The 14842-nt window shown below is 35.0% G+C and overlaps 1 protein-coding gene across 1 annotated transcript in view; it reads right to left on the bottom strand.

The window, feature by feature from the left end:
- Nucleotides 1-14842, bottom strand: part of LRP1B (LDL receptor related protein 1B) — a 1967638-nt gene that overhangs the window by 1188812 nt on the left and 763984 nt on the right. The window contains exons 14-15 of the mRNA XM_007946050.1: nt 11550-11769; nt 9477-9666 (exon numbers count right to left, since the gene is read on the bottom strand). Of these exons, the coding sequence (XP_007944241.1) occupies nt 9477-9666; nt 11550-11769 (410 nt within the window). The remainder of the gene's footprint in view (nt 1-9476; nt 9667-11549; nt 11770-14842) is intronic.

Genomic DNA, 14842 nt, shown 5'->3' with positions numbered 1-14842 from the left:
TGCCTCGGAAACCCAAGGAGGGGTCGCTATGAGTCGGGGCCGACTCGACGGCATATAACAACAACAACAACAACAATCTAAATTACAGGTGAAATTATCAAAAATCAAAGAGTTTAATGTATTTTTCAAGTTCTAGAATTAAGAACTGCTTATTTGTAATAAGGATTTAGAATAAGGGATATTACTTTTTCTATAGAGTTAATATCATCATCATTGTTGTCATCATCATCACTACTAATTAATAATTAGAAATAGGTGCTTATTCTAACTTCATGATCTTAAACCCTAATCTATTTATGCATACCAAAATAAAAGTAGATCAATATAAGTGAAAGAAAAATGTGCTTAAAATCAACAAAGTAAAATTCTAGATTATACTGTTTGGAGACAAAAATTTTGTAATCAAATATGGAGGGAAAGCAATTAAGGCATAACTTTAAAATCTAGTTCTATATAGTAGTGTGTCTGGACAATAACCTGGTCAGTTTTGCCCAATGTTGTATCATTTAAAGGAGTAGAGTAATTCTCTATCTTACAATGAATGCCTGGAAAAGAGTGCATGTTTGATAAATATTTGATGAATATGTGAATAAATGATGTTACATTTGATATAGCAGTTTGAGTGACAGGAATCATCATTTGGGGTGTAGATACATGGCACAGAGTATGTGGGTGGGTATAATAAAATTGTAATAAGAAAGGGATTTTTCTCACTTGTACATGAGCAAGTATATATGTATTTGTATTTGTGTTTTTGTATGTGTGTGTATATTTTTGTTGTTATATGCTATTGAATCAGTTCCACTCATAGTGATCCTATGGTCAACAGAACAAAACCCTGCCAGATCCTGCACCATTCCCACAATCATTGCTACACTTTAGCCCATCATTGTAGCCACTGTGTCAATACATCTCGTAGATGGTCTTTCTCTGTTTCGCTGACTCTCTGCTTTACCAGGCTTGATGTCCTTCTCCCTCCTGACATCATGACCAAAGTGTGAGAGACAAAGTCTGGCTATTCTTGCTTCTAAGGAGTTTTACAACTATATTTCTTCCAGGACAGATTTGATTGCTACTCTAGCAGTTCAAGGTACATCCATGATTCTTCACCAACACCACAACCCAAATGCACCAATTCTGTGGTTTTCTTTATTCATTGCTCAGCTCTCACATGCATATGAGGCTACTGAAAATATCATGGCTTGGGTCAGGTGCATCTTAGTCTTCAAAGTGACATCTTTGCTCTTTAACACTTTAAAAAGTTATTTTGCAGCAGATTTGTCTAGTGCAATATACTGTTTGATTTCTTGCCTGTTGCTTTCACGAGTGTTGATTGTGGATCCAAATAAAATGATATCCTTGACAACTTCAATCTTTTCTCCATTTATCATGATGTTGTTTATTGGTCCACTTGTGAGGATTTTTATTTTCTTTATCCTGAAATCTGTAGTCTTTGATTTTCATCAGTAAGTGCTTCAAATTTTCATCATTTTCAGCAAGCAAGGTTGTAGCATCTGCATATCACAGGTTGTTAATCAGCCCTCCTCCAATCCTGATGCTGTGTTCTTCTCCATATAGTTCAGCTTCCTGGATTATTTGCTCAGCACACAGATTGACTAAGTATGGTGAAACGATGAAGCCCTGACACATACGTTCCTTGATTTAAGCCATCTTACATCCCTTTGTTCCATTTGAACAATCACCTCTTGGCCTATTCACAAGCTCTTCATGACCACAATTAAATGTTCTGGAATTCCCATTCTTCACAATGTTATCCATAACCTTTTATGATCCACACAGTATTTATATACTGATCCATTATATATAATATATATAAATATACATATTATGCTTTGTACTTTGTATTTTTATACTTTGTTTATACTTTTTATCTAAAGGTAAATTATAACTTTCACTGAACAATAACAAAGACACAATTATTTATGAAACCACATCACAAGCCTATATTAAAATCTCCACATTTATGGATTTATTAATTCAAGTTTTGTTAAAGACGTATCTTTTATTTCTAGCAAATTGCAGCACAAATGGATTCAACTGTTTTATTTTTCCTTTTATCTAAATACATTTCAAAACTGTGGAAAGAAGAAATCCCTTTCTTATAATCCTCCTAGTTCTGGTTACCTAGTACCGCTCTGACAAGAATATACCACAAATGGGATGGCCTTAACAAACAGGAGTTTATTCTCTTACAGTTTGGGAGGTGAAAACTCCAACTTCAAAGTTCCAGGCTCTAGGGGCTGGGAGAAAGCCCCTCAACCTTGGGGTCCAGCTTTGCCTCCTGTTCCTGGCCCACTGGAGCTAGAGGTATTTCTTCTCTCAGACAGCTGCTGGCTACTGAGGCTGAGAAGCCCCAAGGTTGACAAGTCAAAAGGCACAGTCCCGATGTTACCAAACCACAGGGCAGGCCATTAACTTAAGTCCATTTTAAGTCCCAAGGTGGGCAGAGCATAGCAGGGTGCAAAGCAATGACATGGCTACATGCAGGGTCCAAGTGTGCCATATGCTTGAGACCATTCCCAAGGCTTCTCCTTATATACAAGAAGCATACCACATCCCAAAGGCAGCTACTCAGTTGCTTGTGGTAGATCCCAAAATGGAGCTGATTGCCAATCTCATCATGGGGAATAACTACCATCAGTTGCTCAGCCACTCAACTAGGCCCAGCCAAATTGAAACACAAACATAACTACCACACTCTTGGATTCTTGACTTCTTAAAGTTTTGTCCTAGGTGAAGTTTGAAGTCTCTGTACTTAATATGAAACACAGACATATGGGAATTTCTTTTTTTTCATAGAGAGATAATCTAGCTTGAGACACTAGATTTCATATTCATCCTAAAAATTTGATAAAGACTATTGTGGTGAGATCCAGAGTCCAGATGAATCATGTGTTTCATCTAGTATAATTTCAAAAGAATCAATTTTGAAAAAAATATCCATCTGAGGACAAACTAACAAATTATACCTTTTCTCTTTTGAACTACATGCTCATCGAATATTATGTTTACATTTAACTTGCTTTGGACTTTCATGTATATGTATGTATGCATATGCAAGTGTATTAACAATATTAAAAGACTAGTTGGTATTTGATAGTGATTATCCCCAAAATGGAAATCTGAAAATAAAGAGATAAGGTATATGTTAATATTGTCTAGCTAGTCAGCTAGCTCTTCACATATATGAACAAATACTACACATGTGTACATATATTAATAAACAGCCTATCTTTGAGAAACAGAGAGATAGAGAAGAGAAAGAGAAAGAGACTACAAAGGAATGTTGTCAGCTGTCGTTCAGTTAGGACCAAACTCATGGTGACCCTTCACACAATGGCACATTCTTTGGTCCTATTCTAACTCCAGGATCAATTGTGGGCTAGATAGTTGTGATCTATAGGGTTTTCAGTGGCTTATTTTCATAAGTTGATTGCCAGGTCTTTCTTCCTAGTCCATCTTAAGCTGAAACCACCACTGAATCTCGTTCACTATCATAGCAAGATGCAAGCCTGTACCACAGAAAAGTGGTGGCTGCACCTGAGGGACATTAGGCAAGGAGACTAACTTACTGCATTTCATGAAGAAATAGTCTTACGTACCATTTAGAGGTTTTTTGTTTTTCTATTCAATTGGTACTCTTGTGCCCTTAGAAAAACAGTCTAACAAGACAGCATCTAGCTGGATATAAGCATATTAATTAGTTTCTGATGTTCAAAAGCTGCAAACAGAAGAAGCACTGAGAGAAAATTATAACATGGTAATATAGCATATCTACTTTTCAACAGTTGAGCACATTTTACTTTATAATCTAGTTAATTCAATCAATGTAGTAAGAGATACTAAATCATTAAGAGATTGAGTAGATTTTCCAATTTCAATGCCCATTGAATGAGTGAAGAAGGTGTTGACCATACATTCTTTCCATATTTTATTTTCTGTTCAAAAGATCCAGTTAAGTAGTAGTCAATCTTTAACTTTAAGGAGGCTTGGTAGACAACTCAAGCTAATTGATTATTTTCACATAAGTTAATGAAAAATAATCAATTTCACTAAACACATTCTCACAGTAAGACAAAACTAATGGATTCTAAAATAAAAGCTGATAAATATTTAACTAATTAGAGCTCAGTTTCCATTTTACTACCTCACCCATGACTTTAATTAAAAGAAAAAGGAAAACAAAAACTACTTTTAAAACACCATTGTCCATCTAAGGAATGGCATTGTACAGTTATATGCCCATAGCACTCTGTGACCTTTGCCACCTTCTCAAATACCTGATATATTCCTCTTTCAGATGTATGTACTTTGTTGTATATGGTTCTGAAATATTACTCTTTTAAATATTTATTTGAAATGTTTATAAGGAAGACACTTTAAAAAATATGTGCTTCTTGAAGCAAGAAAGGGAAATCATTGAGAACCCAGAAATAAATCCACCAACCTTTGGACAAGTGATCTTTGACAAAGGGCTAAAAAACCAAACTCACTGCCATTGAGTTGATTCAACTGACAGTGACCTCCCCTGGGGTTTCGAGGTGGTATCTCTAGGGTAGTAGATTGCCCAATCTTCCTTCTGAGGAGTGGCTGGTGGGTTTGAACCACCAGCCTTCTGTTTAGCAGTGAAATGCCTTAGGCACTACACAACCAGAGCTGCTGAAGCCCATTAAATGGGGAAGAGATAGACTCTTTAACAAATGACACTCACAAAACTGGATATCCATTTGCAGAAAAATGAAACAGGATCTATATCTCACACCATATAGAAAAAAAACTAACCCTAGATAGGTGCAAGATGTAAATGTAAAATCTTAAACAAAAAAGATCATCAAATAAAAAACAGAGGCAAACAAAAGGGCCCAATAAATGACATAAATACACTACCAAACATAACTAAGAACGCACAAACACCAGATGACAAACTAAACTACTAGGATGACCTCCTAAAAATTAAACATTTGTGAGCATTTAAACACTTGTCAATGAGGAAAAAGAGAGTCTGTATGGCTGGGAAAAATTGGGGCAACAATATATCAGATATATCAGACAAGGGACAAATCTCTGAAAGTTATAGAAAATTTCAACACTTGAATAACAAAAAAAAGACCAGAAGTCCAATTTAAAAATGGCCAGAGGACATGAACAGACACTACTGCAAAGAAGACACTCGGTTGGCCGACAAACACAGAAAGAAATTCTCATGACTATTAGCTATTACAGAGATCAAGTGAAAACAACAATGAGAAATCATCTCACTACAGCACTAATAAAAAAATCAGGGAAACAAACAACAAAAAAAAATTGCTTGTGAAAGTGTGGAGAGACTGGAACATTCATACACTGCTGGTGACATAGTAAAATGGTACAATCACTGTGGAAAGCTACCACTTTCCTTAAGTTTTCTTAAGCACCTTAAACTGATGCTTCCTTAAGAAGTTGGAAATAGAACTACCATATGATCCAGAAATCCTCCTACTAGGTATATATCCTAGAGAAATAAGAGTAATGATATGAACAGATAGATACATGCACATCTATGTTCATTGCAGAATTATTCACAGTAGCAAAAAGATGGAAACAACCTAAGTGCCCATGAATGGTAGAGTGGATAAACAAACTATGGTACATACACACAAAGGAATACTACTCAAAGTTTAAGCATAACGATGAATCTCCAACACATCTCATAATGTGGATGAACCTAGAGGGCATTGTACTGAGTGAAATTAGTCAATTACAAAAGCACAATTACTATGTGAGACCACTACTGTAAAAAGAATTATACTTTGTAGGTTGCCAGGTGTGGCAAAGGAAGTGAGGGACAATCACCAATTGGAGGGTAGACACATATCAACATGGCTTAAGGCAAAGGAAATATACAGTAAGAGGGAGGTCAACACAAAATGTTCAAGACAGTGGAAGAGACAAGGAGGAGGGCAAGAGTGAAAGGCAACAAGGGTGAATACCATTACATACACAATTTTGCAATAATAATAATAACAATAATTTATGAGGGGTGCATAGTTAGACACTCAAGCTGAACAGGAATTGGAAAGCAAATGTAACTACATCCATGAATATATACAGATTTGGCAGAGGCTACCTCTACATATATATTTATATGTGCTGCAAATATATTCACAAATGTTGTAGCATATACAGGGGACAAAATTATGGGAACATCTTAGTCATAACCACACAACTTAAGGGAATGAGTCTCTAGGATTGGAGGTGTAGGACCATAGTCTTGGGGGCACTAAGATTAATTGGCATAACATAGTCCACAAAAACAATGTTCTACATCCTACTTTGGTGAAGAGCGACTGGATCTTAGATGCTTGTGAGTGGCCACCTAAGGTGCAACTATTGGTCTCTCCCCCTCTAGAACAAAGATAAGTGAAAAAAATCAAAGACACAGGAAACAATTAGTCCAAAGGAGTAATGGAGCATGTGAATCACATCCTCTACAAATCTAAAGCCAGAAAAACTAGATGGTGCTCTGCTACCACTGCTGATCACTGTACAGTAAAAGGTCCCAGATAGAGTGGGGGGAAATGTGTGATGGAACTCAAAATCATAGAAATAACTAGGCTTACTGATCTGATGAATACTGGTGGAACCCCTGAAACTATGGGCCTTAGACACTCTTCAGGCTAGAAACTGAACTGAATCCCCATAACTCAACTGGCAGCCAAATGATAGATAGACCTATAAGGTGAACAATAATATGAGGAGGATATGTACTTATTACAATAATTAACCGTATGATATCAAGAGGATAGCATTTGCCCAGGAATAGAGCTAAGAAGGTAGGTGGGGATGCAAAGGAAGAAGGGAAGCGTGGGTGCAGGGAGGAACTGGGAAGAATGTTGTCACAGTGTAAGGACTGTAGTAAATGTCACAGAACAGACTGTGTATGGATTGTTGAATGAAAAACAAATTTGGTCTGTAAACTTTCACCCTAATCTCTCTCTCTTTCTCACACACACACACAAAGACAGGAAATAGAAAAATATTTATCTATCTATCTATGTGTGTGTGGGGGGGTGCATGTATGTGTGTGCATGTGTGAAACTTTGTTCTCTTGTGCTGCTGAAATACTACAAGTTGATGGATAAACAAACAGGAGTCTATTCTCTTACAGGTAGGAGGCTACAAGTCCAAAATCAGAGTGTTGGGTCTAGGATCTGGTTAAAGGCCCTTCAAACCTTGGGTTTCCACTCTGTCTCTTGCTCCAGGCCCATTGGAGCTAGAGGCAACTCCTAACTCAGTTAGCTGTAGGCTGCTGAGACTGATGAACCCAAGGTCAGCAGATAAAATAGTACAACACCGAGATCAACAGGCAACGCAGCAGGCCACTGGCTCAAGTCCGAGAACTAGAGATGAAGACTCAGCCAAATGTAGGATCCAAAAATGTGCCAAAAAGCTGGAGACCTTCCTCAAAGCTTCTCCATATATGCTGGCAACAGGCCTCACCCTGAAAGCAACTACTTAGCTGATCACAACAGATTCCACCATACAGGTGATTGCAATCTCATCATGGGGAATAACTACATACAGCTGCCAAGTCACTGAAAACCACAGCCCAGCAAGTTGACACACAACCTTAACTACCACAATATACTTGATTAATAAATGGTTAGGGCAAAAGAAGTAATATAAATTGAGTGTCAGTAACTATGTTCAGTAAGATCTTTATTCTTAAATAACAAATAGTTAATATTTTCAAAAGTATTATGAATAAAACATTTTTTTTGTTGTTAAGTCTTTCGCAATACATCTAAAGTTTCAGAAAGAGGTGTTGGAACTAGATTTAAATGTAAATCTAGTTAAAAACAAGCTAGGATATTTCTACCACACATTAACTGATCAACCTTCCATTTCAACTGGAAGTTTTAAGATGAATTCTGTGAAAATACCATGGACTTTAGATCAAATTAAATCATCAATGACATTCAAAAGGGGCAATTTCTAAAGAGGTTAGAAATTGATAATGTGAATGTATAATAAACTCCAGAGAACTAATGATTGTGAAGTCAGAGAAAACAATAATCCTGAAAACAAGATCTTACAGAAGATGAGAAATGTTCATGTTCACAGTCTTGCCTCCAGTTCTGTGTAGACAAACTACAATGCTGTAGGGAGGGAGGGTGGTTCATGTGGATGTTATAGCAAATATAGACAGCTTGGTCTTTCCAGGGAGTTGTCTTTATTCATTTCTTGACACAGACATAGCTTCATCATCCCAAATAATTTAATTTTTATTCTTTTTAAAGATACTTTTGTCTTATTGCTATTTCTTATATGACTTACTGATGTTATTTTATAAAATTGCATTTGTATGCAAGGAATGCTATTTAAGTATAGAATGGAAAAAAAAAATGAAGTCTTGCATGAAAGAGTTTGCTGTAATATCTGTGATTTAGCTGCAATACCTTAAAAAATTATTGTGGTTGATAACTCCCTACTGGCAATACAGGTATGGAGAAATTCAGTATATAATTTATTGAACCCAATTTTATGGAAATTCTCACTAGTTAAATTGTTTGTTTTTTTGAGGATATCTCAAAAAAATGTGGAAATGACTATTTAAACAAAAATCTACCATATAATTTAACCAAACTATCTTCTTTGCTGAATAAAAGTAATTCCCAACTTACAAAGTATTTGAGATACAATGAACCACACTTACGACTGTCCATTTTTGTTTTTCTACATCTTATCATTTAACATTGTACTACATACAATGTTAAAATGCATCTGTAAGTTTATATGTAATGTTTCCAACTTGCAAAGACAATAAAGGTTGAATTTATAAAGAGATTAATAATAGGCAATAAGACTACCTGTACTTAAGTTCTGAGCCATGCAATTTGGCAAGATGGCCATATTAATAATTCATGAAGACAAAATATATAATAATATTATCTGATTTTCATAAAATATAAACATTGGGATATATTATTTTCTTTTCACATCATCTAAAACAATGAAATGTTTCTTAAATATATAGAGAAAATATCCAGAATTATATACTAAAATACTAATTTGAATAGCCTTTTCCTTGCATAACACACTTTTCCATAATTTTCTTTTCTTATTAAATAATTTGTCTCACTTTTTAGAGTACTTATTTTTAAAAACATTAAGATCATAATTTTACTTTACATAAAAAACTGCCTTTTTCAGTCAAAAAAACAAAGACATGATAAAGGAAGTATTTAGAGAAAACCTTGAATGTCACTCAAATAGAATTCCCAGCATTACTCAGGCTATTTAGAACACTAAATAATAAGTTATTATAGCACCCTAGTCTAATATTTGATTAACTTTGGATTGAACTGGACACTTTTTATCTCAAAGCTTCAAAAACACTGTCAAAAGGAAACCTTTTTGTACCTACTGGGAAGTATTAGTGAAATTCAGGAGCAATTTTGTATGGCTTTTAATACCTTGTTGCTTTCGTGGATCATAGATCTGAAGCCCAAACAAGGGTGGTCTTTCACGTCTCAGTAGTGTAACCTCAGTTGTGACCAAATCTAGTTGAAAGATGGAACCATTCATATAATCTGTCCAGAACACATAATTCTCATGATGTGACAGTCCAAAAGGGTGGTTCAACTCTTTCCCACTGTAAACAACCTGTTAAAAAATTAATACATCATGAATATCAGAATTGGCCTTTTAAAGCACAACTATTTAAAGAAAATAATGTTTTCTAAAGCTTACTATTGATATGTAACTGATGACTCATATTTTCTTACAGTAGATATGAAAAAAATTAAAAAATATTGAAATGAATTCCAAAACATGAGCCTATTTTCTGTTTTGGGGATATGCTATTTGAAGATCATTTATATGTCATTTGTCTAAATTTTCTCAAAGCTGTTTTCTCTAGCTTTTTTTCTTTATGAGACTCCAGGACCATGTGTATCAAGACAGAAACTGATCTGAATAATTAGTTTCTCTATGTATGTTGTAATGGTGTCATGAAATAGCACAGGATATGACATGGTCTTTTGGCACTGAGAGTAAAAAAGATCTTCCAAATTCAATTTCATAAATGCAACTTAAAGAAATCTTGGAGATGAGAAGAAGGAAGATAAATATTTGAATATAGAAACATTATTACTATATTGTATATATTAAGAAGTCTCACAGATTAATTTTGGTTTTGATTATCTTAATATAGTCATTTACATTCTAGTTTTATGTTTTTGCTACTTTTGTTTAAAAGGAACAATCATGTGAAAAATATTCAAATCCTACTTCACATGGAGAATAGTAGAAGGGGAATAAAGAATAAGGGGAACATTTACAAAAATAATAATATATACATTTTTTTACTTCTCACCATGTGTATCATTTTAAAAATACTATATACAATGCAGAAAATAATTTTATGTTCACTTCATTTTATGTTATTGAACTGAGGAAATTATCTAGGAAATTAAAGATTAGAAATTCAAATTTTGCCTCTTTCATCATCATGACAAATTATCACTTATTGAATAATTGAGAGTTTCCTATTTTTATTTTCTTACCTCCATATAGGTTACAACATACTGATCATTGAAGTATGATGAATATTTTGAACATACCAGCAAAGTCAAATGAATCATAATTATTTATGCAGCATCTCTTTAATACTGGCATTAGATTAAATATCAACGGATCTTATTTTTGTGAAAATATTCAAAGCACTGTCATAGTCAACTAGTGTCAAAATATACAACTGATTAATTACTATTTATTCTCTAAACAGAACCCAAAATGAGTTTGATTATAAAATTGTGGAATCCTCTTTTGCAAAACACAAAGAATAGGGGCAAGGAAGTATGCTAGCATTTTCTAATATTCCATTTTTCAACTACTTAACGGATATAGTCAGTTCATAGTATTACGTGTGTTTAGTTAATTACAAGCTAGAATATAGAGATGATGTTTTGTCAACTATACTTTTGCCTCACAATCAACCAGACTATCCTCAATTTTGCCCAAGAATTTAAAAATCATTCTGAAACGATTAACCCAAAAAGGGTAAAAGGAAGTTGGTATATGTTCAAGTCAACAGCCTTGAAGTTCAGTTCATTATTTCATAAGCAACAATTTCTATATCATGAAATTCTTTATTCAAGTAAATGCATTGTAATTACTGTCTCATAACATACAGGTTAAATAACTGCAAATATTTGAAATAGGTGTATAGAATTAAGTTCTTTGCTCACAGTAAAGTCTTCAATAATGTAGAATAAAACTGCATTTTAAAACAGCTCTGATATCCTGAGAGCTTCTTTTAAAAATCCCACAAATCCTGGCATACCATAGTGAGCGGGGCCTGGTCTCCTGGAGGCAAGTGCCAGCTGCACTACTTAACACTCAGCCTCCTTTCACCACCCCACAGAGACTATTGGCAGCCACCTCAGAAGGGTAAAAATAAACTTGAAAGTATTTTTAACACAACACAACAAGGCTCTGTGAAAGAAGAACCCTGTGGGTTAAAAACAGCAGCATTTGTCTTTTACCTTTCTGTGAGTGCCGTTCAAAAACACTTTTTCAATATGATCGTAATAGGCATCACACCAGTATAATGTGTTGGTGTGAAAATCCAGAGTTAAACCATTTGGCCACAGCATCTTTGAAGTCACAAAAATTTGCCGATTGAAGCCATCCATCCAGGCCTTCTCGATCCTTCCCACGCTGTCATCTATTTCATCTTCTTCCCAGTCTGTCCAATACATCCAACTACGAGATTACAAAGAAGAACACAGACATGTTATTTCAGCCAGCCACCTTAGAGACACTTCCCTCAGATTTGGCACATCCATAAAGTCTAATTGCATTTTGATTTGCTCTCCTATCTAAATTCTGATATGCCAATGGGAGGGGACAGCCATGGGCGATAAGGAAATGAATTTCTGTTTGATGAAAATAGTCCATTTACACACATTACAGAAAACCTACAACCATCACACTTACTGGCCGTATACATTAATTAACCTAATAAAACCAAAAAAACAAACTAACTGCCATCAGGTTTGTCGAGTTGGATCCGACTCATAGCAACCCCTCCTTGGGTTTCTGAGGCAGTATCACTACAGAAGTAGATTGCCCAATCTTCCCTCCTAGGAGTGGCTGGTGGGTTTGAACCTCCAGCCTTCTGGTTAGCAGTCAAATGCCTTAGGCACTACGCCATCAGAGCTCCCAATTAACCTAATAGTCAATGCCAGATAACTCTTTCCTTTGGTGTTAATACCAAGTCTGGTAAATGATTTTTGAAGCACTACTAACTATTTTCAAATGTTCACTTTCAAAGCATATAATCAATTATGTGATTAAAAATCAGATTGACTGGCATGAAAACTCATTGCCCAGCTAATGATCTACTCCAGACTTTATTTAGTCTTAGATGAATTATTATTTTCTTAAGATAGGCAATTGGATTGCCTTTTCAAAAGGGCACAGTCATACTGGATTTATTTGGCTAGGTGTAATTTGTCTTCCTGATGCAAATTATCTGTGCTTTATTTCTGCTTATTATTACCCCAAAATCCACAGAAGATGATTTAGCTGCACATAAGTTTAATAACAGCAGGTAAACTGACCTTGAGGATTTGAGCTCTAATTTCTATCTCACACAAAAGCATCTGCCTTAAAAAAAAAATAAAATAAAATAATTGAAAAAAAGCTATTCTGTAAGCTTTAACGGTGGGAAAGTGGGCCTGGATTTAATGCTCCAATTCCCTCATGAATAAGGTTAAAACCCTCCACTTGTGTTGCCTAGGGTCATGTGAAATTGTGAATTATTAATTGAAGTGTAAGTTTTAACTCATTCACCACACATACATATAAAGTCCCAAAGCTTTTTCTAAGTTGCTGACCCTAGAAATGCCCTTATTAGATTCCCTACCTCCTATTTTTGTGGATCCTGAAGAATTTCTGAATTAATTTTGGAAACCTCTATATCCACGAGGAAAATTCCTACTCAGATCCAAACTGTCCATCTGAGACAACTGAAGATGCCACATACAATCTATTGTCTCATATAATTAATCTCTTTGTTCATTCTCTTAAAAGATTGCCATTATTTTAGTATGGTTTAAGACCTAGTGAAGAAGACTGGGAGTCCCTTGGTGGTGCAATAATAAGCGTGACAGGCTGATAACCAAAAGGGTCGAGGTTTGAGTTCACCTAGAAGCACCTCAGAAGAAAGGCCTACTGATCTAGTTATGAAAAATCGGCCACTGAAAACCCTAAGGCACAGTTCCAATCTGACACACATGGTATTGCCATGAGTCGGAATCAACTCCACCCTAACTCTATTGGACTGAAAGAATATTGAGACTGTTGAATATTATTAACACAAACTGTATTCTAAACCTAGAAGTAAACTTGGCTAATTATCTTTCTTGTTTCTTGCATTTCCTTCAAGTGTTTTTATTATTGGGACAACTTAGGAACAAAGGTTTAATGCATTTTTTCTAATGCTATGCTATCTAAGTATAACTACTTGACTTCATCTATGTAAGTTAACTATGTAAAACAAAATATACAACTTTTTTAATCTCTATCAATATTTTGCTGGAATCTTTAAAAACAGTTAATGCACTTTTTTTTTTTTAATTTTTGCTAAATTACAAAACGTTAAAATTACAATGATATTTTCTGGTCTCTTTTCCTTTTGATTATGTAATACATTTCTTTTCTGTGCCTCAGCTCTGGTAGCATAGTGCCTAAGGCACTTGACTGCTCCCCAGAAGGCTGGTGGTTCAAACCCACCAGCCACTCCTCGGAAGGAGAAGGTTGAGCAATCTGCTTCTGTAGTGATACTGCCTTGGCAACCCAAGGAGGGGTCGGTACGAGTCAGGTCCAACTCGATGGCCCATAGCAACAACAACAATATCCCCAACCACATATACATATGCACATACATGTGTGCAAGCACACATGCATACACACATGGACATGAGGGCTAAATCTAAATATTTAACCATATGTCAGATTGTTTTGCTGTTTGAAGACTCAATTATTTGTGATCTGTTCTATATATTTGTTTTTTTCCAAAGAAAATATAATTTTTTTTTTTCTCTCTAAATACAAGGATATTAATCTGACAGCCACTGGATATGTGGTCATCACCTACACATTTCAGTATCTGCTTAAAAGTTATATTATGTCAATATCAAATGATGTTGATTACTAAACTAAACTCAAATAATAGAAAATACAACCCATAAAATATACGGGAACTAATATAAATCTTTTTCTAAGTGAGATTCTAGATATTCACCAAATAAACATATGGTTAACCTGACCTTATTTTCATATGGCAATGAAAATTCTATCTCTGTTTCCAAGGACTGTTCAAGTGCAACTCTTTGATGAAGTCTTTACCCCATCCTTATGTCAAAATAAGTCCTTTTCTCTGCTTCTCATGACACATTTTAGTTTTTGTATAGTCCTTTCAGCATTTATATCCTGTATTTAATTTTGTTGTATGTTTTTATATCAACTAAAAATAATTAAAAGGCAGAGATTATTTTTATTCATAGTTGTACCCTACATGGAATACCAAACTAGGTTTTAACAGTATTCATGTTTGCTCCCAAATTGAATTGCACTATATGGTGGTCAATGCTAGAATATTTAAACCCTTAAAAGCTTCTCTGGCATGGGAGTAAAGCAAATTTGTTCCTCATGTTGTTGCTGTTATTTGCCGTCAAGTCAGACCTGACTCATAGTGACCCCTCCTTGGGTTTTCAAGGCAGTATCACTATGGAAGTAGATTGCCCAACCTTCCTTCCGAGGAGTGGCTGGT

The sequence above is a fragment of the Orycteropus afer genome, unplaced genomic scaffold, assembly GCF_000298275.1.
Source record: "Orycteropus afer afer isolate SDZICR_OR568_19922 unplaced genomic scaffold, OryAfe1.0 scaffold00148, whole genome shotgun sequence".
NCBI classification, from domain to species: Eukaryota; Metazoa; Chordata; class Mammalia; order Tubulidentata; family Orycteropodidae; genus Orycteropus; species Orycteropus afer.
The sequence above is the reverse complement of the archived record's forward strand: the minus strand, read 5'-3'. Positions and strand labels throughout refer to the sequence as shown.